At 54.0% G+C, this 23,526-nt stretch overlaps 4 protein-coding genes and 1 long non-coding RNA gene across 10 annotated transcripts in view; 3 read left to right on the top strand and 2 right to left on the bottom strand.

Moving 5' to 3' along the window:
• The first annotated feature begins 1,008 nt into the window (after nucleotides 1–1,008).
• On the top strand, nucleotides 1,009–3,708 carry LOC150006814 (uncharacterized). 2 transcript variants are annotated; one of them, XR_016511999.1, is made up of 3 exons: nucleotides 1,009–1,891; nucleotides 2,047–2,117; nucleotides 2,729–3,708. It is a non-coding gene; the product is annotated as an uncharacterized LOC150006814 (long non-coding RNA). The 2 variants fall into 2 exon arrangements; XR_016511998.1 differs by lacking the exon at nucleotides 2,047–2,117 and having other exon boundaries at nucleotides 2,799–3,708.
• HSD17B8 (hydroxysteroid 17-beta dehydrogenase 8) lies at nucleotides 1,322–3,441 on the bottom strand. 3 transcript variants are annotated; one of them, XM_090282192.1, is made up of 9 exons: nucleotides 3,356–3,441; nucleotides 2,981–3,186; nucleotides 2,768–2,884; nucleotides 2,569–2,661; nucleotides 2,391–2,476; nucleotides 2,199–2,283; nucleotides 1,955–1,997; nucleotides 1,706–1,780; nucleotides 1,322–1,513 (listed from the first exon to the last, which is right to left on the bottom strand). In XM_090282192.1, exons 1-9 carry the CDS (start codon nucleotides 3,399–3,401, stop codon nucleotides 1,497–1,499), a joined length of 768 nt encoding a protein of 255 aa, XP_090138318.1. In that variant the 5' UTR covers nucleotides 3,402–3,441; the 3' UTR covers nucleotides 1,322–1,496. The 3 variants fall into 3 exon arrangements, with proteins under 3 accessions (XP_090138318.1, XP_090138319.1, XP_090138320.1); XM_090282193.1 differs by lacking the exon at nucleotides 1,955–1,997 and having other exon boundaries at nucleotides 2,387–2,476; XM_090282194.1 differs by lacking the exon at nucleotides 1,322–1,513 and having other exon boundaries at nucleotides 1,716–1,780; nucleotides 2,387–2,476.
• On the bottom strand, nucleotides 3,631–7,515 carry SLC39A7 (solute carrier family 39 member 7). Its single transcript, XM_090282191.1, has 8 exons — nucleotides 7,394–7,515; nucleotides 6,683–7,085; nucleotides 6,417–6,585; nucleotides 6,194–6,247; nucleotides 5,910–6,062; nucleotides 5,638–5,778; nucleotides 5,226–5,422; nucleotides 3,631–4,573 (listed from the first exon to the last, which is right to left on the bottom strand). The coding sequence occupies exons 2-8, from the start codon at nucleotides 7,079–7,081 to the stop codon at nucleotides 4,301–4,303; spliced, it is 1,386 nt and encodes a 461-aa protein (XP_090138317.1). The 5' UTR covers nucleotides 7,082–7,085; nucleotides 7,394–7,515; the 3' UTR covers nucleotides 3,631–4,300.
• A 127-nt stretch (nucleotides 7,516–7,642) lies between these two features.
• Nucleotides 7,643–14,492, top strand: RXRB (retinoid X receptor beta). 3 transcript variants are annotated; one of them, XM_090282190.1, is made up of 10 exons: nucleotides 7,643–8,074; nucleotides 8,912–8,991; nucleotides 9,498–9,654; nucleotides 9,988–10,167; nucleotides 11,509–11,681; nucleotides 12,077–12,206; nucleotides 12,402–12,534; nucleotides 12,637–12,740; nucleotides 13,068–13,173; nucleotides 13,291–14,492. In XM_090282190.1, exons 1-10 carry the CDS (start codon nucleotides 7,846–7,848, stop codon nucleotides 13,436–13,438), a joined length of 1,440 nt encoding a protein of 479 aa, XP_090138316.1. In that variant the 5' UTR covers nucleotides 7,643–7,845; the 3' UTR covers nucleotides 13,439–14,492. The 3 variants fall into 3 exon arrangements, with proteins under 3 accessions (XP_090138316.1, XP_090138315.1, XP_090138313.1); XM_090282189.1 differs by having other exon boundaries at nucleotides 8,768–8,991; nucleotides 12,649–12,740; XM_090282187.1 differs by having other exon boundaries at nucleotides 8,768–8,991.
• Nucleotides 14,493–15,642: 1,150 nt separating this feature from the next.
• The window catches only part of COL11A2 (collagen type XI alpha 2 chain), a 28,142-nt gene continuing 20,258 nt past the window's right edge, over nucleotides 15,643–23,526 (top strand). Inside the window, exons 1-7 of the mRNA XM_090282195.1 lie at nucleotides 15,643–15,928; nucleotides 18,812–18,961; nucleotides 19,095–19,305; nucleotides 19,755–19,917; nucleotides 21,417–21,608; nucleotides 22,420–22,497; nucleotides 23,142–23,204. Coding sequence (XP_090138321.1) covers nucleotides 15,847–15,928; nucleotides 18,812–18,961; nucleotides 19,095–19,305; nucleotides 19,755–19,917; nucleotides 21,417–21,608; nucleotides 22,420–22,497; nucleotides 23,142–23,204 — 939 coding nt within the window. The 5' untranslated portion in view covers nucleotides 15,643–15,846. The remainder of the gene's footprint in view (nucleotides 15,929–18,811; nucleotides 18,962–19,094; nucleotides 19,306–19,754; nucleotides 19,918–21,416; nucleotides 21,609–22,419; nucleotides 22,498–23,141; nucleotides 23,205–23,526) is intronic.

Raw genomic sequence — 23,526 nt, 5'->3', positions numbered from 1 at the left:
ACTCCGTGTCCCCTAGCGGCTGTAGGGAACAGCTCCCATCCCTACATACAACTTCTTCGTAACCTCAGCCCGGGATCCAGGGGAAAAAAGTTGCTGAGGATCCTCTGCCGCTTCAGTCCTGCAGTCCTGTGAATGTAACTAAGTCCCGAAGTGCCCGGGATTCCCCTATCACCCTGGGGACTTGCTCTACCCTCCGCTTGGGCTCTAGACCCTCCGACCTGCTCTCCCCTCGAGGTTTGGGGGCGGCGGCTCTGGACGTCCAGACTCAACTCTCGGCCGGAGCTAGAGACTCGAGAATTGCGTTTGGACAATCAGGAGCCGCAGCCCGGGCCCGGGGTGGGGGGAGGCGCATGGGAGGAACGGGGGGAATGGAGACACCACGCGGAAGCAGGAACACGCACACAAGATGGAGCCCCTGTCGGGGAGGGTGTGTGTGGGTGTGGGGGGGGCACAAGGGGCTGAATGTCTGGAGTGGGGAGCGGGCCGAGGCCTCTTCCAGGACTTTGCAGTCAAGAAAGGGGACCGGGAGGCAAAAGAAGAGGAAGGGGCAGAGCGATCCCTGTTGAGGGCAGGGAGTGAGAGGGATTCAGGGGAAAAGAGACCGTGATAGGCGTCCGCGTCTCCTCCAGCCTGAGCTGCGGATCCCGGACTTGGGCTGCAGCTGCCAGGGGGTGGTCCGTTTCTGGGACAAGGCATCAGTGGGTCCCCTCGCCCCCTCCCCCAATTCCCCCCTACTTCCCTGTCCTCTCCTTCAGTCCGTGGCCAGTCCTTATGTGGGCTCCAGAGTCGATTAGTGTAGACCCCCTCCCCTTCCACCTCCTCCTCCTCCTCCCAGCCCCCTCCCTTCTACTCTCTTCCAGCTCCTTTCATTGCTGGTCCATTCCCCTAATCCTGGCCCCCTCCTGTAATCCCCCCCATCCGACCCCAGGCGGGCTGCAGCTATTGTAAGGTGGAGAGAAAGGGGAGGGGGGACTCAGAGAAAAGAGGGGTGGGTGGGGGAGGGCCACCTGTTCCAAGACTCCCTCCTAAGTCCAGACTGGACACCGGGATGGGACCATGAACAAATCACTCTTGGGGACCATAAGAACCCAGGGTACTGGGAAGCAGAAACCGGGGCTGCAGGACTAGTGGTAGGGGGTGGGGCAAAGACTCCTCCCTCCAAAAAGACCCAGAGTGTCACGAATACACAGTGACACACTCTCCTCACACCCGGCGGCGGGGGTTGCCCTGGGAAACAAGGCGGTGAAAAGGAACAATCCTTTGGGAAAGGGAAAGGAGGGGGAGGTGGGTCTGAGAGCCTGGACACAAGAAGAACCGGAGGTGGCAGGGAAGAGGATTTGGTATTTATTAGGGTCGCAAGCACCCGGCCTCCCATATTCAGCATTCCTGAGCCATACACTGCCACCGCTTTTGTAGTCTGGGAACTCGGAGTCCTCATCAGGAGGAGGCCAGGCAGAGTAGTGGGGAGTGAGCAGAGTCCAGGGTCCTTGAGGCAATTACATGAAAAGACCTCCTGGGAGGGACAGAAACATTTGGACAGAAGCATAGGTAGAGACAAATAGGCTGGGGAGCACCCACCCTCCTCTGTCCCTAGCCTTCTGGAACTTCTGCCCCTCTTCAGGGGCTCCAGGTTCCCCTCATATACTTTCACATGTCATCTGGGTTCCACTTCTCTGCCCTTTCCCTTCCGAGGATGGCTTCATACCAGTGACTTCCACTGAGGCCCCGGTGATGTATCCACTGTCATCAGATGCCAAGAAGGCGACCACATCTGCCACATCTATGGGAATAGTGAAGAGAGGGCAGAATCCTACTCGCTCTCATAGACCCAAAGGAGCCCACCAGAAACATCCTCTTCCCCCAAAACACACACACACCAACATCCACCCTGGTGAGTCTCTCAGATACCACAGACTTTGGGATCTGTTCATTCAGGGCCCTCCCCGGTGCTCACCCTCAGGGTTTCCCAAATGTCCCATCGGGATCATTCCAGTCACCTGTAAGGAAACATGTGGCCAAAAGTTTCTTTTATGGATTTTTTTGTAGACTGAGTCTGTGACCCTTTTTCCTTCCATCTTCATTCCTTGAGCACTTACTGATTATCTACTTCTTGCCAGGTACTGTGTCCAGCATTCTCTCACTCTCTCAAGTCCAGAGAGAGCAATTCTGCTCTCTACTTTCCACCCATGGCCTCCTACCTTGTCCAGCACTTTCTGTGGCACTTTCTGTGTCATGGGTGTTGTAATGAACCCTGGAAGGACAGAGTTGCAGCGGATCCCATATCTGTGGAAGGGAGAGTGGCTGCTGACTCTGGAGAAGATTGAACCCCTCCCTCAGAGCTCCCACATGCCTCAGCAAAGTCCCCTGTACCCCCAAGGTGTCTGACCAACCGTCCGAGCTCCCGGGCTACAGTCTGGGTCAGCCCAATCACTCCAGCCTTGGATGCTGAGTAGTTTGTCTGCCCCACGTTCCCCACCTATAGGTGAATTAAGAGATTTGGGATGAATCAGGAGTCCCAAGGAGAGGCTCTCCTCTCTATGCCCAGACCTCATCCCAACTCGGCCTGACCTTCCCTACGATGCTACTGATGTTGATGAGGGAGCCACGACAACCACTGGACACCAGGGCTTGGGCTGCAGCTTGATTAACTAGAAAGATGCCCTGGGGGCGGGTAACAAGGTAGAAAGGATCAGGTCGGGTGACAGTCTTCCTCCAACTCCCTTCCCAGGCTAAAGAAGCCATAAGTCACAGGTTCAGAGGTCACCACCTTGAGGTTAACAGCTATGACTTTGTCCCAGTCATCCTCAGACATGTGGAGCAGAAACTCGTCCCTGGTAACACCCGCACAGGACACAACGACAGATGGCGGGCGAGTAAAGCAGGCCTATGGAAGACGGAGGTTACACACCAAAAACAACGAACAGCCAGGGGCGGTGGAAGCCGTGAGCTCTTTAAAGGGGATGAGGTCGCTCGCGTTCACCTGCACTTGTTCCAGCAGGCTCCTCACGGACCCGGCCTCAGACACGTCACTCTGAAAGGCAGCATGGGCCCTATTCTCGCTCCCTGGCTCGCTCAGCAGCCGCACTGTCTCCCGTGCTGCCGCCCCGTCCAGGTCGCAAGCGGCCACTGTAGCCCCTTCTTGGGCCAGGCGCACACTGACTGCTCGGCCAATGCCGCTACCGGCTCCTGCAGGCGAGAGTGCACGAGGGGGTCGGGCGCGGGGAGGAATGGGCAGGGAGCAGAGGTTAATAAAACTCGGACCAGCGGCCAGAGGTCACAGCTGGTTTCAGAGGCAAGGATGCGCCCCTCACAACGTCCGGCACCCCAACCCGCCCTGAAAGAACACCCCCTCAACCTGTGACCAGGGCCAGCGCAGAGCGGAGCCGGAGCTGAGTCGCCATGGCTGGCTGCGGACGGACGGATGGGCAACCCAGCACAGCCAATCCGGGTACAGAGGGGGCGTGGTGAGAGCAAAGCTGGGCCAATTGTGGCCCCACCAGCTTAGACCATCCCCGGCCACCCGCTGAAGCCAACTTCCCACTGCGGGGGCGTAGCCAGACCCTAACACTTGGAGACCTGAAGTGGGAAGATGAGGGGCCCACTATTTCCCACAAAAAGACAAAGGCTGCGTTAGGGGTGGTAAATTTGAGGACTTTATTTCTGGTCACAACCCCACTTCCTCTATTCGAACAGCGATATAAAAAATATTTATAAACAAAATAAAAATCAGGCCATGAGATTAACAACCAAGCCGCCCCCCCCAGCACCCCCCGCCCCAAAATCACTTCCAAATCAGGACACACGATTGATTGATGTTTAATAGATGTTTATCCCAACTCCTGACACCTCCCCCTGCTGCCCCCACCCCCCACCCCCAGGTTTAGGGCTCTGGTCTTCCCTAAAGCCTCTAACAAGTTGGAGGGAGGGAGGGAGGGAGGAGGACTTTGTAGAAATCTATCTGGTAGCTTGGTTCTGAGAATAGGTGGCGTAGAAGACTTGGGGTGGGCTGCCATCACCAGTCTCTTCCAGCTTTCTACATGGCCCCATTCAGCCCTTCAAACCCAAGAACATGGTCAGTACATGCCCAACATTATGGTCCCTCTGGCTGCTCATTCTCATCTCTACAGCCCCCATAAAAGTGCCAAACCTTGTTGCCCTCATGCCAAAATCATCTCTTCCTTAGGGTACAACTTCCTTTGGCAGATGTGTCTGGCCAGGGCCCCCAACCTCCACAGACCCGACACAGAGGGCTTAGAGGCCAGAGGTTTGGGGTTGGGGTGGGGGCAGTTCATCCCACCTCTCACTCCAGGTGGGCAATCAGCACCATCATGACAACTCCGCCCAGCAGCCCCAGCACCTCCAGAAGTGATTGCAATGGTGATGCCTCTCTCAACAGCTCAGGCAACACAGACACTGTTGCTACGTAGATAAAGCCACCTGCAGTGAATGGCAGAATCCAGCCAGGACCTGTACCACCTGCAACTTCACTGCCCACTGCCCCTCCTTCAGTTAGGAGGGCACAGGCTGTGCCTGCCAGTGCCCCTATTGATGTCAGTAGTTGCAGATGCATCGCCTGGTGGGTAGAAAAGAGAAGCACTCATCAACATCTAAAGTTTATCAGAGGTTTAGATGTGGTATATAGGTATATATGATATGGTGTGTGTCTTTAGAAACAAAAGAATATGGCAAAAAAGGGCGGGGGTCTAGGATAAACACTTTTCTGAAAAACCTTAGATATCAAAAAGGTCCTTTCCAGCCCTGGCTGGGTTGGGTCAGTTGGTTGGAGTGTTTTCCCGTACATCAAAAGGTTGCAGGTTTGATCCCTGGTCAGGGCACGTACCAAGGTTGTGGGTTTGATCCCTGGTCAGGGTATAGGAAGCAACTGATCACTGTTTTCTTCTCACATCGATGTTTCTCTCCCCCCACCCCCCCTATATTTGGGTGCAGATTAAAAAAAATTTCCTTTCCATAGACCTTCTGATTCAGTAATCCAGGGTGGGGAGTGTGGTATGAAAGACCCTGTAAACCATTCAGATGGTTTATGGACCACAGTTTAAGAAATACTAAGCTGCAGGAAAAGGAAACAATTCTCCTGCATTTCTAAGTTTATTGTCAATAACAGTATGACTTGTTTGGAACTAAGGAGAGGCAGTCTTGGGTTTGGGGTGGCTGAGCAGGGGGTAAAGGATTGGAGGCAATCACGTTTAGTGCACATCATCACCAACCTGCTTTTTGCTGCAGCCAGACTGGACCAAGATGGCAAAGTCCCCGACTTCATGGGGCACTTCATGTAGTAGGACAGTCATTGTGGTCAGGATCCCTAATCCCCAACCCCCTCGAAATGAAGCACCAATGGCCAAACCATCTGTGAAGTTGTGTGTCAGGTCAGCAGCCAAATTCAGGTATCCTGATACACGCAGGTCTTAAACAGGAGGAAAGGAAGACAAAACAATTAGATGCTCCATCACCCCTGTCCTAGTCCTGGTCAGCCATTATCACATCTCTCCCCCAGAGACCACACCACACCCAGGCCCGCCCTCAGTGTTTTTCAGACACCTGCCATTACCAACAGCACATACTCCATGTGATTCATGATGATGCCCCTTGCCCAAGTTCATTACCAGCCCTGGACCTCACCTGAACCTGTTTTTTCTTCTTCAGAGTTTTGAGGTCTCACTGGCCCATCCTTGGGCCCTGTGCCCCCTCCTCTCCGCTTCCTCAATCCCCCTACTTCCTTTTCTTCTTCCTCTGAGTTCTGTTTCTCCTTTGAAGAATGCTCTGAGGGAAAAAGAGTGGGTAAGAGGCACAGAGACCTCCTGATGTGTCCTCAAAAGGGAAGTCCCCTCCCATAAAATGAAGGGATTCTGAGACAAGCAAGGTGGCTTTCAGAAGGTTGTTCCTGGGTTTACCTTGTGTTCCATGTCCATGGCTTCCGTGTGTGTGACCATGTCCATGACTGTGCCCATGTCCTCCTTTCACATGTCTCACAAATTTCTCCACCACAAGAAAGGTGACAATTCCACTAAGAACCCACAGTCCCACAGACAAAATGGGGCCCTGACCTGGGAATGGAGGCATTGACACATTAAGGGAGAAACGGATTTCAGACTCCTCCTCAAGTGTAGAAGAAGAATTGGGAGGGCTAGACCTTCCCCTGCACCCCAATCCCTGTCTCTATCCACTTCTTCCTCACCACTGTGGGAGTGTCCATGTCCTGGTTGCTCCTGAAGGTGGTGAGAATGAGGTTCTGGAAGAAGGGGAAGTAAAGGCCAGATGAGATAATGAATACTCGGCCCCAGGGGTGTGAAATTGCAGATATATTGGAAAGCCAGGGATCACAAAGGGGAAAGAACCCTTTTGCCCAAAGAATAAAATAAATATATTAAGATTTGAAGTAGAGACTTTAGGTTACTTACCCAAGGCATGAGGGATGAGGTGCAGGAAGGCATCTCCCAGGAGTCCACCAGAAGCAAAACTGAGCAAGATTTGGAGCAGAGAGCGGTGTCGAGGGGAGTTTGACTCCACAGGGATAAAGAAGAGGATGAAAAATGGAGCTGCGGATATCAGCACTGTGGCCCCAAGTGCCTGGTGAGGGAGAGTCACATGTCAAGTGTCTGTTTGTGGGGGGGTTTCCCAACAATCCAGAACCAGTCCCTCTCACCCCCATCTCCTAGGGACTCACGTAGGCCCAGAGAGTGACAGTGTCCAGGTCCTGCTTGATGCCTGGAGCCTCCCCATGGCTTCCATGGCTGTGCTCACGGTCACGTTCATGTCCTCTGTGATAGAGGCTCCCATGGGAGTGGCCATGGCTATGGTCATGGTGCATATCCTCATGTGAATGTCCGTGGTCATGACCGTGGGTATGCCCATGCCAGATGCTCTCATGAGTGTGGCCATGGACGTGGGCGTGGCTGTGTCCATGGTGGAAATCCTCGTGTGAGTGGCTGTGGCCATGGAAGTCCTCGTGCGGGTCCTCGTGTAGGTCGCCATGACCCCCGTGTCCGGCCACTAGCAGCCCCAAGGCCGCCCAGGTCAGTAGTCCCATGGCCACCCAGAGGGGGGGGCCCAGGCCTTTGGCCATCACGCTGACCAGAGGGACAGAGACAGTGACTCCACTTGATCCTCAATTATATACCTATGCGGGGTCCGCTTTACTCCGCTCGCGCCCTCCGTCCACTTCTATGGGCTGCTTTCCCCTTCCATTCTGCCCCCACCCGCATTGTTCCCAAGACTCTCTCTTTTTATTCCGAACTTCCTAGCGGATGTAGGACCCCGGGGACACCACTCTAAGTTTTGAGCATCCACTTTACAGGCTCTCTGGGCCCCCGTCTCTATGACGAGGTGGGGGGAAAAAGCCTAGAAAAGACGATAGGGGGAAGCGGGGAATTCTCACCGGCTCCACGATCCTTTCCTTTCCCGGTTTGGTCGGACGTGGCAGTCCTGGCTCCCGCGAGAACATAAAGTTCCGTTCTACCTCCGTTCCAATACCTTTACCAATATGGCTGCATTCTGGTATCGGCGAAGCCACCCTGCCCTGGAGCGCAAGCGCAAGAAGGTTATTTGAGGGGAGGGTGGGCGAGGCCAGCTAACAGGCTGGAGAAGACCGCCTCCTCTGTTTTCAACCAGACGAGGGGGCGGGAACTAGCAAGGAGGCTTCCCCTCTATACCAAGATGGCTGCCACATTGGTCCTGTCATTGTGGTACAGAGCAGATCGAAACGCTTAATTTGATCTGGTTCAGGCCAGAGTCTTTTTCTCTGGAGTTTCCTCGTGCTCTGCTAGCTCCTCAGTCAACCCCTGGGAATCTCTGGTACCTCTTCGGTATCCCTACACTCAGCCAGGAATCATGTCTTGGGCGGCTCGCCCGCCCTTCCTCCCCGAGCAGCATGCCGCAGGGCAGTGTGGGCCGGTGGGGGTGCGAAAAGAAATGCATTGTGGGGTCGCGTCCCGGTGGCGGCGGCGACGGCCCTGGCTGGATCCAGCAGCAGCGGCGGCGGCGGTAGCCGGAGAACAGCAAACCCCGGAGCCGGAGCCGGGGGAGGCTGGACGGGACGGGATGGGCGACTGCGGGCGGGGTGAGTGTCCTAGCGAACGGACTTGCGAGCCAGTGACCGCGTTATCTGCAACCCCTCCCCCCCTTCCCTCAGTGCTCTTTCCCTGGCGCTCCCGCCCCCTTGTTTGTAAACACGCGTCCCCTCCCTCCCTTGGGCCTTAGCGCCCTCCCCGCGGGGCGGGGCGGGGTGGGGGAAGCTTCCGCCCTCAGCCCTAGCTGCTTGAGGGCCTGCACACCAACCCCTCCCTGGCATGGGCCACGAGTCCTAGAGTTTGAGGACTCCGGACATTTGAAGGCGGGTCCTGCGTCTAAGGAGGGGTCTCTTCCGCCTATCTCTTTTTTTCCTGCGCTCTCAGGCTGTAAGCTGGGAATGGAGGGTTTATCCCCCGTGTTGCCCCACCCACAACAAGATGGGCATGGGCGTCAGCTTGGCCTGACCAGACATTGCTTGGAGTTCTTCCTTACCTGAACTACCTCCTTTTCTTTGTGAATCCCTTCCTTGTCGCCACAATTGGGAGTTAAACTGTTATGTGACAAGAGGGTGTGTCTCAACTTGGGGATGGGGGTGAGTGTGGAAGATGGGGGTGGACGTGGGGGGGTAGGGTGGGAACCAGTGGAGGATGCGAAAAAGTCTTCAGTTGTATGGTCGAAGACTCATTTTCTCTTTTTGTCTCTCCTGTCTGTGTGTCTTTGTGCCTCTGTACCTCTCCTTCAGACTCCCGAAGCCCAGACAGTTCCTCCCCAAATCCTCTTCCCCAAGGTGCCCCTCCCCATTCTCCTCCTGGGCCACCTCTACCATCTTCAGGGGCCCCACCCCCACCCCCAATGCCACCACCCTCACTGGGCTCCCCCTTTCCAGTTATCAGCTCTTCCATGGGGTCCCCTGGTCTGCCCCCTCCAGCTCCCCCAGGATTTTCCGGGCCTGTCAGCAGTCCGCAGGTGAGAGGTCGTGACCCATATTCTGCCTCTCCACTTTCATTTCCTTGTTTTCCTTGTGACCCCAGAACCTTGTATGAACTTCCCCATGATCCACTGACCTCCAGACTTCTAATTCTGGCAGGCCTCCTGTAGTCCTTGTGAGACCCTGTGCCCTCCCTGAGGCGATCTTGCAGTGCATGCTTTCTTCCCAACCCCATTAAGGAACCCCAGTATCCCAAATGTCCTTTTTGTTTATCAGTGGTTTTCTGCCCTTTTGGTCCCTTCTATCCTCCTGAGGTACATGCCTCTCAGGGTCACTGTGTTGCATAGTTTCAGGGGACATTGTATGTCTGATCTCTGGGTTGTGCTCCAGAGTTGGCCCTTCACATGGACTGCACTGTAATAAAGCCCTTCGGAATGTGCAATGCAGGGCCCTGCCTACGTGTTAGGGCATGATTTCCATCACCTCTGAGAGATTCTCTTTCCCAGTGAGTCTCCCCATGACTTCCCTATTTCCCCTATCCCAGATTAACTCAACAGTGTCGCTCCCTGGGGGTGGGTCTGGCACCCCTGAAGATGTGAAGCCACCAGTCTTAGGGGTCCGGGGCCTGCACTGTCCACCCCCTCCAGGTGGCCCTGGAGCTGGCAAACGGCTATGTGCAATCTGTGGGGACCGAAGCTCAGGTATGGGGCTCAGAGGACCAACAGAGAGGAAGAGAGAGCCTGCCATTTATAATCCCCTGTGGGATTCCCAGGGCCTCATGGGGTTTCTTTGGAGCAAGTGAGCTGGGAGAGGCCCAATGAGAGCTAAATAACCTGAAGCTCAGGTGTGGGATGGGGGTGGTCAGAGGGAAGAGTGGGACTGGACTGCCTCTCATACTCTCGTTCCCCAGCTCTGTATTTGGCAAACCCAGAGTAGACTTAAACTAAGTTTACTGGAGGCAGGTTGATAAGAGACTTAATGGTGAGGGGTTTACATGCAGCTTTGTCATTACTATTCCCCCCGAACCCCCATAGGCAAACACTATGGGGTTTACAGTTGCGAGGGTTGCAAAGGCTTCTTCAAGCGTACCATTCGTAAGGATCTGACCTACTCATGCCGGGACAACAAGGACTGCACGGTGGACAAGCGCCAGCGGAACCGCTGTCAGTACTGCCGCTATCAGAAGTGCTTGGCCACTGGCATGAAGAGGGAAGGTAAGGTCCTGCCCCACCCAGGCTTCCCAGTCTACCCTATGGGAGGGGAGGCCCAGGTGGTGGTGGTGATTGGTGAGGGGAGGGTGGTGGGGTGCGGGGAAGAGGGAAGATTTCAGGAAACCTCTAACAAACCTCTTAGGAAGGCTGGACTCCTCTCTCTCCTCCAGAGGGCGATATTTGATTTCTCTCCCCTGCTCATCAGCTCTTCTCCCTGATATCCTCCTGATCTGGTCCCTTGAGTTTCCTTCTTAACGGTTCTGCCTCTGGCCTGCACCTGTGACCCCTACCTTGTCTGGTGTGAGGGTAGATTACTTTTCTTACCCATGATGTGCTTTTCTTGTGTCCCTTCTCTCACCTGAGTAGCCCTTCCTCTCTCATCCAGGGCTGCCTTTCTTGTCTCTGTTTCCCTATTATCTGTGGTCTCTCCTCCAAACTCTGGGATTCCACTCTCTTAAGCTACAGACTTTACTGAAGACCTCAGGGCTGCCTTCCCTTTTCTTATCTTCAGTCTGATTTTGGAATTCTGAGAGAGACACTTCAGAGGATGTCTTGATCAAATCCTTCATTCTAGAGATGAGCATGAGGCCTAGTGTTTCCAGGGTCATGCAATAAAAGAGTGGCAGAGTTGGGATCAGAACTCACCTCTCTGAAGACTCAGAACAGTGCTTCTTAATTGCATCTATTGAGTCAGAAGAGCACAAGATTTGCAGTCAGGCACATTTGGGTTGAAATATATGACTTACCATGTGTGAACTTGGGCAAGCTATTTGACTTCTTCAAGGCCGAAATTCTCCATCTTTAAAAATGGAGACAAGGCTGTGGCCAGGTGGCTTTGGTTGGAGTGTCATCCTGTATACCAGAAGGTTGGGGCTTTGATTCCCAGTCAGGGCGCATAACCTAGGTTGCAGGTTTGTCTCTGGTTGGGGCACATATGGGAGGCAACCTATTGATGTTTCTCTCTCTCTGTCTCTCTAAAATTAATGAACATATTTAAAAATAATAATAAAATGAAGACAAGGGCTCACAGGGTTGTTATAATAGAGTGAATGTTAAAAGGTATTTAGCATATTTCTTAGTGTGTAGTAGATCCTCAGTTTAACAGTTACCTTTCTCCCTAATTCCCTTACTCTCTCCTTTCCTTCTCCTTCTTGGCTTATGTGCCCTTTTATAACCCCTGCTTCCAGACTACCCTCAGTCCACTATTATTTGTAGTGACTCCCCCACTTCCTATAAATATTTCCTAAGGGCCGACAGACCCTGATAAGGTGCTATGGACATTTCAGAACCTCATCACAAATGGTTGCTGACTTTCCACCTTTTCTTCTTCCCTTCCCTCCACAGCAGTACAGGAAGAGCGCCAGCGGGGGAAGGACAAGGATGGGGATGGGGAGGCGGCTGGGGGAGCCCCTGAGGAGATGCCTGTGGACAGGATCCTGGAGGCAGAGCTTGCTGTGGAGCAGAAGAGTGACCAGGGCGTTGAGGGTCCTGGGGGAACTGGGGGTAGCAGCAGCAGCGTGAGTGATGGGGTCAATCCACTCTCCTTCCTGATGAGGGGGTGGGAGCCTAGCTCTGTTCTGTCTCCCTCTCCCCACTCCTCCTCTCCCAACCCTCCTAACACTGTCTGGGACTAGAAGTGCTGCCAAACAATGTCTCTTAAATACCTGAGGTGGGTGTGATAGTGTCCTCCATCCCCACCCTAAAACAACCCACTGGTTGGCAGAACCACAGGCAGTTCCCAAATAAATGTTTTCACGAATTCCAGAAGAAACACCTAATTTATAGAGATTGGCTTAGATGGGGTTTGAAGAAATAGTATGTTGTAGAATAGGGTGTCAAAAGTCTCTTACAAGGTGGGGGGCTCCCACTGTACCTCCAAACCTCCTATAACTCTTACCCCCATCCCCTGCAGCCAAATGACCCTGTGACTAACATCTGTCAGGCAGCTGACAAACAGCTATTTACACTTGTTGAGTGGGCGAAGAGGATCCCACACTTTTCCTCCTTGCCTCTGGATGATCAGGTCATATTGCTACGGGCAGGTCAGTGACCTTGTATCCCTTTGACCCCTTGACCTTTGACCCCTCTTTGACCTGGCCATCAGTGAGCCCAGTGCACACTTGCATACTCAGGAAGCCAAGCTCATTGACCTCACCACTTCCTCTTTTCTTTCTCTGGTGTTCTTTGAATCCTATGGCCTGATCTCTTGCTCCTGACCCTTGCTGCCCCTGATCTAGGCTGGAATGAGCTCCTCATCGCCTCCTTCTCCCATCGATCCATTGATGTCCGAGATGGCATCCTCCTCGCCACAGGTCTTCATGTCCATCGCAACTCAGCCCATTCTGCAGGCGTGGGAGCCATCTTCGATCGGTCAGTGGCCCTCCACTGGGCTGGCCTATAAGTAGGGGGGGGGGGCTATTGGCTGGTCCGTGTCCAAGGCTGGCTGAGCTGTGACCTTTGAGTGACCTGCAGGTCCCTCTCCAGGGTGCTGACAGAGCTAGTGTCCAAAATGCGTGACATGAGGATGGACAAGACAGAGCTTGGCTGCCTGAGGGCAATCATTCTGTTCAATCCAGGTAAGAGGATGTCATTCCATCTCTCAAGACCAAGGCAGCCTTGGAGCCTTCTCTTCTCTGGAGACTCTTAAGTTAGCCAGCTATCCCCCTCAGTAAGACCCTCAGCCTGGAAATCTCCCAGTTGACCAAGAACAACCCACATTCACTGGTACATTCCCCTTCTGACCCCATCCCACAAACCCAACATGCCCTACTTCCCTTGCCAGGCATCTGGAGAAGGGCAAGTGGATGGGGCCCGAAAGGGACATCATGTAGGCCACGTCTCCCCATTTGTCCTGATTTGATTTGCCTGCTTTCCTCTTCCTCCTGTCTTCCCTGCTGTTCCAGATGCCAAGGGCCTCTCCAACCCTAGTGAGGTGGAGGTCCTGCGGGAGAAAGTATACGCATCCCTGGAGACCTACTGCAAACAGAAGTACCCTGAGCAGCAGGGACGGTGAGAAAGGGCTCTGGGGGTGAGAGATTGTGGGGGAACTGAGGCTCCCATAGGGATGGAGGTTCAGGGGCCATGTGATTCCAGTTCTAACTCCACTTCTCTCACCCCCCACCTCAGGTTTGCCAAGCTGCTGCTACGTCTTCCTGCCCTCAGATCCATCGGCCTTAAGTGTCTAGAGCATCTGTTTTTCTTCAAGCTCATTGGTGACACCCCCATTGACACCTTCCTCATGGAGATGCTTGAGGCGCCCCACCAGCTGGCCTGAGCCCAAACACAAATGTGGTGCTTCCGACACTTGAGGAGTGCACATCCAAGAGGGACTCCAAGCATTGGGCCAGGGTGGGGAGGGGCCATGATTTTAGAGTCTTGGTGGGGTGAGGACTAAAGGGCAGAACTGAGACCTCCATGGGGTTCCATTAACGCTCCAAGGGGTTTGCTTGATATCCCAAGTCAGGGGGGACCCCAGAGCCTTAGGAGGGCTGGACCTCTCCCTTCAGTGGCCTTGAGTCTCTGAATTTGACTGGGTCTGCCATAATTTGGGGTGAGTTCTCACCCCCTGCCTGGAATAATCTTCCCCCACACAAAGCACTGGCCTTGCTCTCAGGACTTTGCTTCCTTCTCATCTTGCCTCACTTAGTTCCCTGTTTGGATATGGGAACTCCCCTAGAGATGGTTATTGGGGGGCAGGCCCCCCAAACTGATGGACATGGGAGTAGGGCTCTGACAGGCCTTCCTCTAACCAAGCCTGGGAGATGGAGGCTACTCTGGAAGCGCAGGGGGGCCCTGTCACTGTCTCCTGTCAGGAGTCACCTCACTTCATTTTCTTCTGAAGTTGGACTGAAAAATAAGGTGGTGGTGTGGTGGTTAAGGGGTGGGTGGAGATGTAAGAGCCCATCTGCTATTTTTAATTTCCTCTGAGGATAGTGACTTACAGTTAGACTCAAAGAAGTACTGTACTTTCCCAGGTTGACTAAGAAATGCCAGTGGTGGAGGCGGTATTTGGGAAAGGCAAGGCCCCAAGATGGTCTGTCTCTGGGGCTCTTGAAGCACTGGCCTTCTCAACCCCTCCCCCATCTCTCCCTGTCTGACTTGGGGAAGGGACCTGGGCTGTGATGGTAGGGCACTCCCCTAGCCCTGGGCACACACAGTGTAGGCTGCGGACATAGGACCCTAGCCTGAGAATTCAGGGGAGATGGCCGGCCGACCAGAGATGGGGTGCTGGGGGCCGCATGACTTTTGCCCTGCAGCTTTTCTCTGGGTTTCTTTTCCCCTTTCACCCACATAAAATCGCTTTCAAATTAAAGTCGCTGTTTTCTGGACTGAGGTGACTGTTGGGGTGGACAACGCTGCATCAGGCTGGATATGTTTGGGGGTGGTATCCGGTCGGTCGGGACTCTGGACGTGCTCCGTTGATGCCGACACTGCGGCTGAGGCTCCCTGGGGTTGAGGGCCGGCCGTAGGGTGGGAGAACACAAGGCGCGCTTTGTCGGGGAGGGGGAAGAGGGGGGGTGCCAGGCTGGAGGCGGGGTGGTGGCAGGTTCTCAAAGGCGCCTTGTTCGTTAGCGCCCTCCTAGCGACAGCGGGCGGTGGCGCCTCTCGCTCGCGTCTCCTCACACGCAGCCGCAGCCAAGGGCTCCGGGCAGACGCGGCGCCGTGCCTGTTCCTAGGGTCCCCTGGGGGCTGGGCGCCGTGGCCTTCTCAGCCTTTGCCCACCTGGAGGCGGCCTCTTGTCCCGGAGTGACCCCATTTCCCCAGACTTGCAGCTAGCGTAGGCTGTCCCCTCGTCTCTCCACTGGGTCCCTTTTCACCTGGGTTCCCGGACTTCTGTACCTCATCCTCCCATTTTCACCTCTTGGGACATGATTATCCTGTTTGTCCAGTCTCTGCCCCCCACGCTGACTCTCTCCTCCTCTCCTTCCCCCATACCCCTCACTCCCTGCGGCCTTGGAGCCGCAGGTCTGCAGCCACTATCTATAGCCTTGTCTATAAATACCCCTGCCCCGGTTGCTCTGTAATTATACGGGGCGGGGCGGGGCCGGGGAAGTAATTATGGAGACGTGTTGGGGGGGCAGCGACCCCCAGGCCCGCCTCTCCCCTCCCACTGTACTCTAAGTCCCCGCCCAGGACTCTGCTGAAGGGGGCTGTGGGCCCGCGAGGGGGAGGAAACGGGGGAGTGGGCTGTGACTGGACATCTGGGTCCTAGAAAAGGAAGGGTCTGGGGAAGAGATATTGGGGTTCCTGAGAAGAGAATCTTAGGATATAGGTCATTGAGTCCTTGCAAGAAGCAGGGCAGAACAGTTGGAGGGTCAGGGAGGGAGCGTTCCTGTCCTGCTCCCCCGCCCCAGGTGGAGACCGAGGTGGGAGGGGGGATTCTTCTTGGTGGTTGTGGGCGGGCGACTGGAGGCGGGGGGCGGGGTGGGGGTTCTGGGCCGCAGGGGTGTCCGGGGACACACAGGCTACAGCCACTGAGGAGGGAGCAGTGCCGGGAGCCTGACGGCGCCTCGCTGCATGGAACTGGGCGGCTGAGAGCAGTCGCCACCCGACAGCTTTTGGCTTCCCCGGGACCCAGCATCCCAGGCTCATCAGTCGGCTTGTTCTCTCCTGTCAGCCTTGGGACATTCATTGCCTCCGGCGCCCTTGGGTCCCTGGGACCCGGCGTTCTGATCATCAGCCATGCAGCGGTGCAGCCGTTGCCATCGCCTCCTCTTGCTCCTACCTCTGGTGCTGGGGCTGAGCTGGGCCCCGGCCTGGGCAGGTAAGAGGAGTCCCTACACCCCGAATCCTCGGAGTCAGGCTGAGGCTCTGAGTACACCAGGAGGGGAGCAGCTGATGCCTGGGGAGGAGCCTCTGGGTCCTACAAGGGGATCAAAGGTCCAGGGTGGAGGGAAGGACACCTGGGTCCCTTGGAGCCAGGGTTGGAATCTCTTCACCTCCTTGAAGTAACTGGGGGAGGGCAGCTGAGGCTAAAGGTGGAGCCTCACCTTAGAGAGCCATGAGTGGGGCTGGATGCTGGGGTCCTGGGGACTGTGGAAGATGACCAGGGCCGGTGTGGTCCAGCCGGTAGTGGGGTGAGGGGGTAGATGCCAGTGCAGTTGGGTGAGGGGTGCATATATATCTTCTGGGGCTGTATCTTGGGGCTGAGGGGGAGCATCTGTGGATCAGATCAGAGCCTAGTAAATAGAAAAAGAAGGGGTTTCTGGACTGTTTGTTCCATTGGCTTCCCAGACAGGAACCCCTTCCCCCTCCCTGTGCCCTCGATGCTGCCACGCGGCTGGCTCTGGGGAGTACTGGGGCTGGCTGCCAACAGGACGGCCTCTGGACAGGCTGGGATCAGGTGTCTGAGGTGGGAGCCAACTCTTTGCATTCCTGACCCACCCCTCCCCCTCTGGCCAGCGGGGGCTCTCCTGGGACCCTGATGTTCAAAACCCCAATCTTTTCCTTCTGTTTCCCAGGATCCAGAATTCCTGGCTCCTAGGAAAGGGAATTTAATGGCAGAGGGGAGGGAGCTGAGAGCACCTGGTTCCCAGACAGGCTGGAGCAAGCCACCCCCCAACCCAAACCTTGGAAACTGATTTGCATATAACTTGACTATTCATTTCTTTGCTTTGGAGAGAAAATGGTCAGAATAGCAGCATAAAGGATTTAGATTCAATTACAGGGGGAAGAACTTCCAAGTTGTGAGCAGTGTGAGGCTCAGGGACAAGGGACAAGTGTGCAATGTCTAGACTCTGGGAGTCTTTCTTAGGGGAAAAGGGACCCTCTAGCATGGAGGCAGGGAGATGGTTGAGATGGCCATATGTTGTTTGGGAGCTGAGTTGATAGAAGTGGGATTCTCTAGGGAAACTGGTTAATGCAGAATTCAAAAGAGTAATGAATGGGGCATTTGGGGGCCCAGAGTTAGAATGGTGTTGCTGGTGGGCTGATAGGGCTGCCAGTGGGGAGCCTGTGGGGCAGATTGGGGCCAGAGACAGAGAGTGGGGCATATATGTGGCCTGAGGTTGGAAGACAGGTGGGCAGCCTGTGGGTGGGTTATCTATAGGATGGAACTACACTTTCCTGGGGGTTGGTGGAGGGTGGGTGCCTTTGAGACCTCCTTGGCCTGGGGTCTCAGTGAGTCTCTGTGTCTCTGCCTCACTCACCATCTGTCTCTCAAAGCAGCCCTTGTGTGTTGTGTTTGCAGAGCTGCCACACTTGGGGGGCCAGTCTAGGGCGGGGGTAGGATGGGGGGGGCAAGGCTGTGGTTTCCCGGCTCCTGGACTCAAAGGGCCTTTTTTCTGCCTGCCTGCCCCACCTCACCCACCTTACCCAGCTCTGCTCTCCTGATTGCTCTGGCCCCTGCCCTGCCCCATGCTTCTATAAAAGTTTTGCAGGGACTTTCTTTGGAATTTTTCCAATCTGGAGCTGATGGTATAAGGAGTGTGTATAGCGGAGAGCAAGAAATGGAAAGGTGACCTTTGTCTTCCTGGGGGTTTGAGCCCTACAAACCCAAGTTCTATGTGCATAGGGCTGGTAGCCTGGGTCTTGAATATGTGGATACTGAGTGGTAGGGGTGGTGGGACAGGGTTGAAGTTCCAGGTGAGGGGAGCTTGCCTGGGTTTTGGGCAAGTACTCTGATGAGATCCACAGATGTGTGGCTCAGGGCCCTGGACTTGCTCTGGCTCTGCGTGGCAGCTTCAGACTCTCCCCAAACCCTGCCCCTCAGCCCGTCTCCCAAGCTAGGGGCACAGGCTCCTGGGTGGCTCTTTCTTGTATCTCCCTCCTCTGCCTGGTCAGAATTATACCGACCTCCCCAAACTTGGGAACTGCAGCAATGTGAAGCCCCTCTGCATAGAGGTGTCTCTCTGCTCCCCCTGAGCCCCCTACACCTACGGTGCCCAGGATGATCGATTGCCCAGATGTTGTTTGTGCTGGAGACATGGACAGATGCCAGAGACCCAGAAACCAAGAAATACAGAAAGAGAGTGAGAAAGTGGGGGAATGACAAAGAAAAAAAGGTGGACAGAGTGTGGGGGAATTGGAAAAAGACAGAAGAGACAGGGAAGTAGAAAGACCAACAGATACAGAGACAAAGAGAGGAAGAGAGACAGTGAGAGAAAGAAGGGGAGATGGGTGGAGAGTCCAGAAAGATATTAGGAGAGAATAGAGAGCCCTGGCCAACTGGTGTGGCTCAGTTGGCTGGGCGTCCTCCTGTGAACCAGGGGGTCCCTGGTTTGATCCCCAGTCAGGGCATATGCCTAGGTTGCCAGCTCCATCCCTAGGGGGCGCAAACAGAAGGCAGTAGCTGATGTTTCTCTCTCCTATTGATGTTTCTTGCCCTCTCTTTTTCCCTCCCTTCTCCTCTCTCTAAAATAAAAAATAAACTGAAATATTTAAAAGAAGGGATAATAGAGATTTATAGACTATAAGGCAGATAGGGAGAGAGTAAGCATGACAGGGCTCTGGGAGGGAGAGGGGCAAGAATTAGCATGAATACCTGTGACTCTGGTTTCCCATCCATTCGGGAGCAAGTAAGGGAAAGGTGATCTTTGCCTTCCAGGGAGAATGAGGCCCAGGAAGCTAAGTTCTAGACTGAAAATGCCCCCTCTCTAGGCCCTCTTGAGGGTGTGTCTCTTCCCCTGACCCTCATGAACTCTCCCAGGTACAGCTCCTGTAGATGTGCTCCGGGCCCTGAGGTTCCCCTCCCTCCCTGATGGTGTCCGAAGGGCAAGAGGCATCTGCCTAGCTGATGTGGCCTACAGAGTGTCCAGACCTGCTCAGCTCAGCGCACCCACCCGCCAGCTCTTCCCAGGTGGGTGATGTGGTGGAGTCGGGAGAGCTGGGCTGGGTCATGGGTGGGGTTTGAGATCAGAAACCTGAAGAGAGTGGGTTTATGGTTCTCTTTGCTTTTCATTCCACCTGTGTATGTCTCTCTTGGGTCCCAGGAGGTTTTCCCAAAGATTTCTCTCTGTTGACTGTTGTCCGGACCCGCCCTGGCCTCCAGGCTCCCCTCCTGACCCTCTATAGTGCCCAAGGCATCCGACAGATGGGCCTGGAGCTTGGCCGGCCTGTCCGCTTCTTGTATGAGGACCAGACTGGCCGGCCTCGACATCCAGCTCAGCCAGTCTTCAGAGGCCTCAACCTAGCAGATGGCAAGTAAGTTAGTTTGCTCCTCTGGTCTGTCTGGCTTCACCTTCAGGAGCTCCCTTCTGGCCACTGCCCCAGAACCCCCCACTCCCTAAACTAGGAAGCCCCGCCTGCCATTAGGCCATACCCCACCTATCACTGCCCAAGCTTCAGTCACTTGTAGCCCAGAGTTTGGGCTTTAGAGTTTAAATCCTTGTATGCAGTACTATCCTATACCTTGGGCAAGTTACTTAACTTTTTGAACTTCCATTTCTATGCTTGTAAAATAGGGTTAATAGAATCATGAGAATCAAATGAGAAACATATCCTGGTGCCTGTTGCATTATAAACACTCAGTAAATGATAGCTACTGTGATTACTACTATTATTACTGGCCTTAACCCTTTCATCAACTGCTTCCCAGCTCTGTTGATCTTCCCCCTTCAGTCAGTCACTTGAACCTCTCCCACCATGACCAGGTGGCACCGTGTTGGTGTGGCTGTGAAGGGCCAGTCTGTCACTCTCATTGTCGACTGCAAGAAGCGAGTCACCCGGCCCCTCCCCCGAAGTGCGCGTCCCGTGTTGGACACCCGTGGAGTGATCATCTTTGGTGCCCGTATCCTGGATGAGGAAGTCTTTGAGGTAACCAGAGCACTCAGAGAACAGAGTGATTTCTTGTCCCATATCTTGTGTTCATTCCTCTTATGGCCCCAGCATGCCATCTTCCTATGCCCTAGCCCTTAATTTCTCCTCTCAAGAATTTATATTCCCATTTCCTATCCTCAGGGTTAATTTTCACTGTAGGGGAACTTGGTGTCCACTTATACGGTAGCTACTTATATGGCAGGACTGTCCACAGCCCCTCATTCTGTCATTCAGTCTTCATCACTCCACCCATCCATCCATCCATCCAACCAATCTCTATCCATCCACTCATCCAGTCACCCACTCACCCTTCCATTTACCCATCCATCCAGTTACACACTCACTCACCCACTCAAACATTCAGGTTTGTATCCATCCATCTGTCCATTCCTCCCCTGCTTAGCTATTCCCTCCTTCAAACCACTTATCTATCAATCTGTCATTTCATCCATCTATTCTCTTTAACCCATCCAACCATTTATTCACTCATCCACCCACCCAGCCCATCTACCCATGCATATAAGGATGCATACAACCACTCCTCCACCATTCACACACCTATCTTCTCACCTACCCATTCTCCATCCAACCTTTCATTCATCCACATATTCACTTCCATTCATCTACATACCCACTAATATTTGTACCTACTCTGTACCTCCCATTTATCTACCCACCAATTCATTCATTCATTCATTCATTTCACCATCCATCAAACTTCCCATTCAGTCATGCATTTGAGCCTCCATTCGCTCACCCACCCAACTATTCATCCACCCACCCAGCTATTCGTCTACCCTCCCACCTACACACCCACCCAGCCAGTTAACATTTTCCAAATATCTGCTTACCCAATTCCAAGGGGAAAACAGAAGAATAATACAGGATTTCTATCATTTCAAGGAACTCCCCATTCTAATCTGGAGATGAGATAATACCCCAAACTACAATACAAGGCAGGGTTTGTTAAGCACCACATATGGGCACAAATAAAAGCCATTGGAATTTTGAAGTGGCTTTCCCCTTCCTCATTTCTAGAGGTCCTGAGAATTCTCATCATTACGCCAGTGGGAAGTCAGAGCAACTAAGGCTGGGTCACTGTCTCTAGGAGCCCCTGTGAAAAGGCTTAAGCAGTACCACAGGGGCAGGGGATAGGCAAAGAGTATTGAATTTAGAATTGGATGGTATGAATTCTAGTCCTGATTCTACCACTGTGATTGACCTTGTGTCAGTCACTGCCTCTGAACTTTTCTGAAGGGAATATATCTGAAAAGTAGGCATAAAGATCCTTGTACTACTGGCTTTCCCAGTTGTTGTGAAGGTCTAATGGGGACCTTAAATGGCTGTACACGTGGAGAGCTGATAATGATCTTCTCCCATTATATAGTTTTGTCTAGGATTGGCCTCCTACCCTTTGTCCCAGACTATACCCTTTGTCTTTCTCTGAAGCCCTCTCTGCCTCCCTCCATTGGCATTCCTTCCTCATGTCTTTGCAGGGTGATATCCAGGAGCTTGTCATTGCTCCAGGAGTGCAAGCTGCCTATGGATCTTGTGAACAGAAGGAGCTGGAGTGTGAGGGGGACTGGAGGGAGAGACCTCAGAAACAACAGTCTCACAGAGCCCAGAGATCTCCAAAGCATCAACCATCAAGACTTCACAGACCCCAAAACCAGGAACCCCAGAGACAGGTGAGGGAACTGGGTGGACCCCAAACTGAAGCACATCCCAGGGAAGGAAGACACTTAGACATCCCTCCCAAGAAAATTCCCCCAATGTCCAGAGCTCCCTATCCTATTTTGGGCTCCCCCCCTCAATGTCCCTCCCCAATCATACCCCCCAGTCTTCATTCATCAACCTTTTTATTTTCATTTAAAAATAAAAAGTCATTATCAAGAATTTGTGGTTGGGAGCTGTGTCCCCTCTTTGTGTCTCCTCTTCTGCCAGTCTTCCTGGAACTGTGTCCTTGGGTTTTACACCCCTTTGCTGAATTAAGAGATTGGGAAAGAGGGTGGGGGATGAGACTTGGGGACAGAGGATGGGAGAGCAGATTAGGGGAGAGACAGAAACACAGAGAAAGAAGTTGAAATGGAGGAGAAATGGGGAAGGAATAGAAGATAGAGGGAATCCCAAAAGATGTTGGGTCTGTGGAAGGTGGAGGCGGGACCAATCTCTGGTGGGGAGAAGGGCAGGGATACTCTGGATTGGGTGGCATTCTGAAGCTTATTGTGACAGATATGGCCTGGGGTCAGTGATCTAAGATCAGAGCACCAATCTCTTAATTGTGTCTGCTTCTGTCCCACATGCGGGATCCATCCGCTCTTTCCTGTCTCTCCCCATCTCTCTCCTGTCCCCCAACCTCTCCTTTCATCCCCAACTCTGTTTCCCAACTCCATGCCTATCCCATTTCCCAATCCTGCACCATCTCACCTCTTTCACTCTACCCTCCCCTGCAACCTCCACTCCTTCCTACCTATCCTACTGCCCCTTCCCTAACCCCAGCCCACTGAGTCTCTCCACTATGACTACGAGCCCCTCTATTACGATGTGATGACTACGGGGACAACCCCTGATTACCAGGTAAACTTGAGAGACCCCTTCCTTTCTCTTGTTCTTCCCACCACTCTGCAAACATCTGTGACACTAAGTATGAGAAAAGACCCCATATATTTAGATTATGGAGTTTACTCACTGGTCCCTCCCGTGTCTCTCTGCTACAGCGGCCTGGGAACCCCAGCCACAGGGCTCCCCCTTCCCCCAGGGGGCGTCGCACCCCACCCCGAAAGCCTACCCCACCTTCCAAGAAGTCAACAGCCTGGCAGGCATCCCCCTCACCAGGCCGGAGGCCCTCTCGAACTGGAGGTTCTGGGCCATCACGGGGCCAGCCTCCCCACTCCCAACGCCCAGCTCGGCAGGCAGCCCTCCCCACTGCCCGGGGCCCCCTCAGGACCAGAGGCAGCAGTTATCGGCAGGTAGAGCCGGGGCATCCAGATCTCTGCCCCCAAACCTCTGTGACCTCAGAGAGTCACTCTATCCCTAAACTCTCCCCCTCCAATGGGGCTGCAAGATCTGAGATTTCCCCCACCCCCAGCACAGACAGACACTCGCTCAGGGAGGGGGACACAGTGCTGCTTTGACCGCTTTGCTGCCCTTCTTGCTAACGTCTCTTCTTCCTTCCCACCCCACCCCCGTGCTACTCTTCACCCCCTTCCCCTTGGGATTAGTACCCCACCCCAGGTGAAGAGGAAGGAATCCTGGAGTCAAGCCCCTTGCCACCCCCTGAGGAGGTAACTCCATCCCCCACACTCACTTCAGCTGGGGACAGTGGGTAGCTGTGACCCACACCCCAAGCCCCACATCATCTTGATGAATCAGCCCCTCCTCTGGCCGGAGGGCTCTTTGTCATATCCATTTATGGTCTTCTGTCTCCTGGTCTTTCCAGACCGACGGGCCTGCTTGTCTGCCTCAGTACAACCATTTTTCTTTAGTGTCCATGTCTCCTTCCGTTATTCTTTGATTCTGGAGTAGCCTCCTCTCCATGTTGGTGTCAAATGGTTTTACTTCCTGTATCATATTTCTTCTGTTCCTAGGAGCCATTTTCTGTCCAAT

This window comes from Furipterus horrens, unplaced genomic scaffold, assembly GCF_987537825.1.
Source record: "Furipterus horrens unplaced genomic scaffold, mFurHor1.1.pri manual_scaffold_6, whole genome shotgun sequence".
In the NCBI taxonomy this organism is placed as follows: Eukaryota; Metazoa; Chordata; class Mammalia; order Chiroptera; family Furipteridae; genus Furipterus; species Furipterus horrens.
This window is presented reverse-complemented; position numbering and strand designations above follow the sequence as displayed.

Coding starts and splice junctions, on each gene's coding strand:
- SLC39A7 (XM_090282191.1), bottom strand. CDS start 7,081: ATGGCCAAAGGCCTGGGCCCCCCCCTCTGGGTGGCCATGGGACTACTG. Junction 5,779..5,909: donor CCATGGACATGGAACACAAG/GTAAACCCAGGA, acceptor TTTTTCCCTCAG/AGCATTCTTCAAAGGAGAAA. Junction 5,423..5,637: donor AGAAGAAAAAACAGGTTCAG/GTGAGGTCCAGG, acceptor CTCCTGTTTAAG/ACCTGCGTGTATCAGGATAC.
- RXRB (XM_090282187.1), top strand. CDS start 7,846: ATGTCTTGGGCGGCTCGCCCGCCCTTCCTCCCCGAGCAGCATGCCGCA. Junction 10,168..11,508: donor CACTGGCATGAAGAGGGAAG/GTAAGGTCCTGC, acceptor TTCCCTCCACAG/CAGTACAGGAAGAGCGCCAG. Junction 12,535..12,636: donor GTGGGAGCCATCTTCGATCG/GTCAGTGGCCCT, acceptor AGTGACCTGCAG/GTCCCTCTCCAGGGTGCTGA.
- HSD17B8 (XM_090282192.1), bottom strand. CDS start 3,401: ATGGCGACTCAGCTCCGGCTCCGCTCTGCGCTGGCCCTGGTCACAG. Junction 2,662..2,767: donor TCATAGCTGTTAACCTCAAG/GTGGTGACCTCT, acceptor ACCCGCCCCCAG/GGCATCTTTCTAGTTAATCA. Junction 1,998..2,198: donor CACAGAAAGTGCTGGACAAG/GTAGGAGGCCAT, acceptor GTTTCCTTACAG/GTGACTGGAATGATCCCGAT.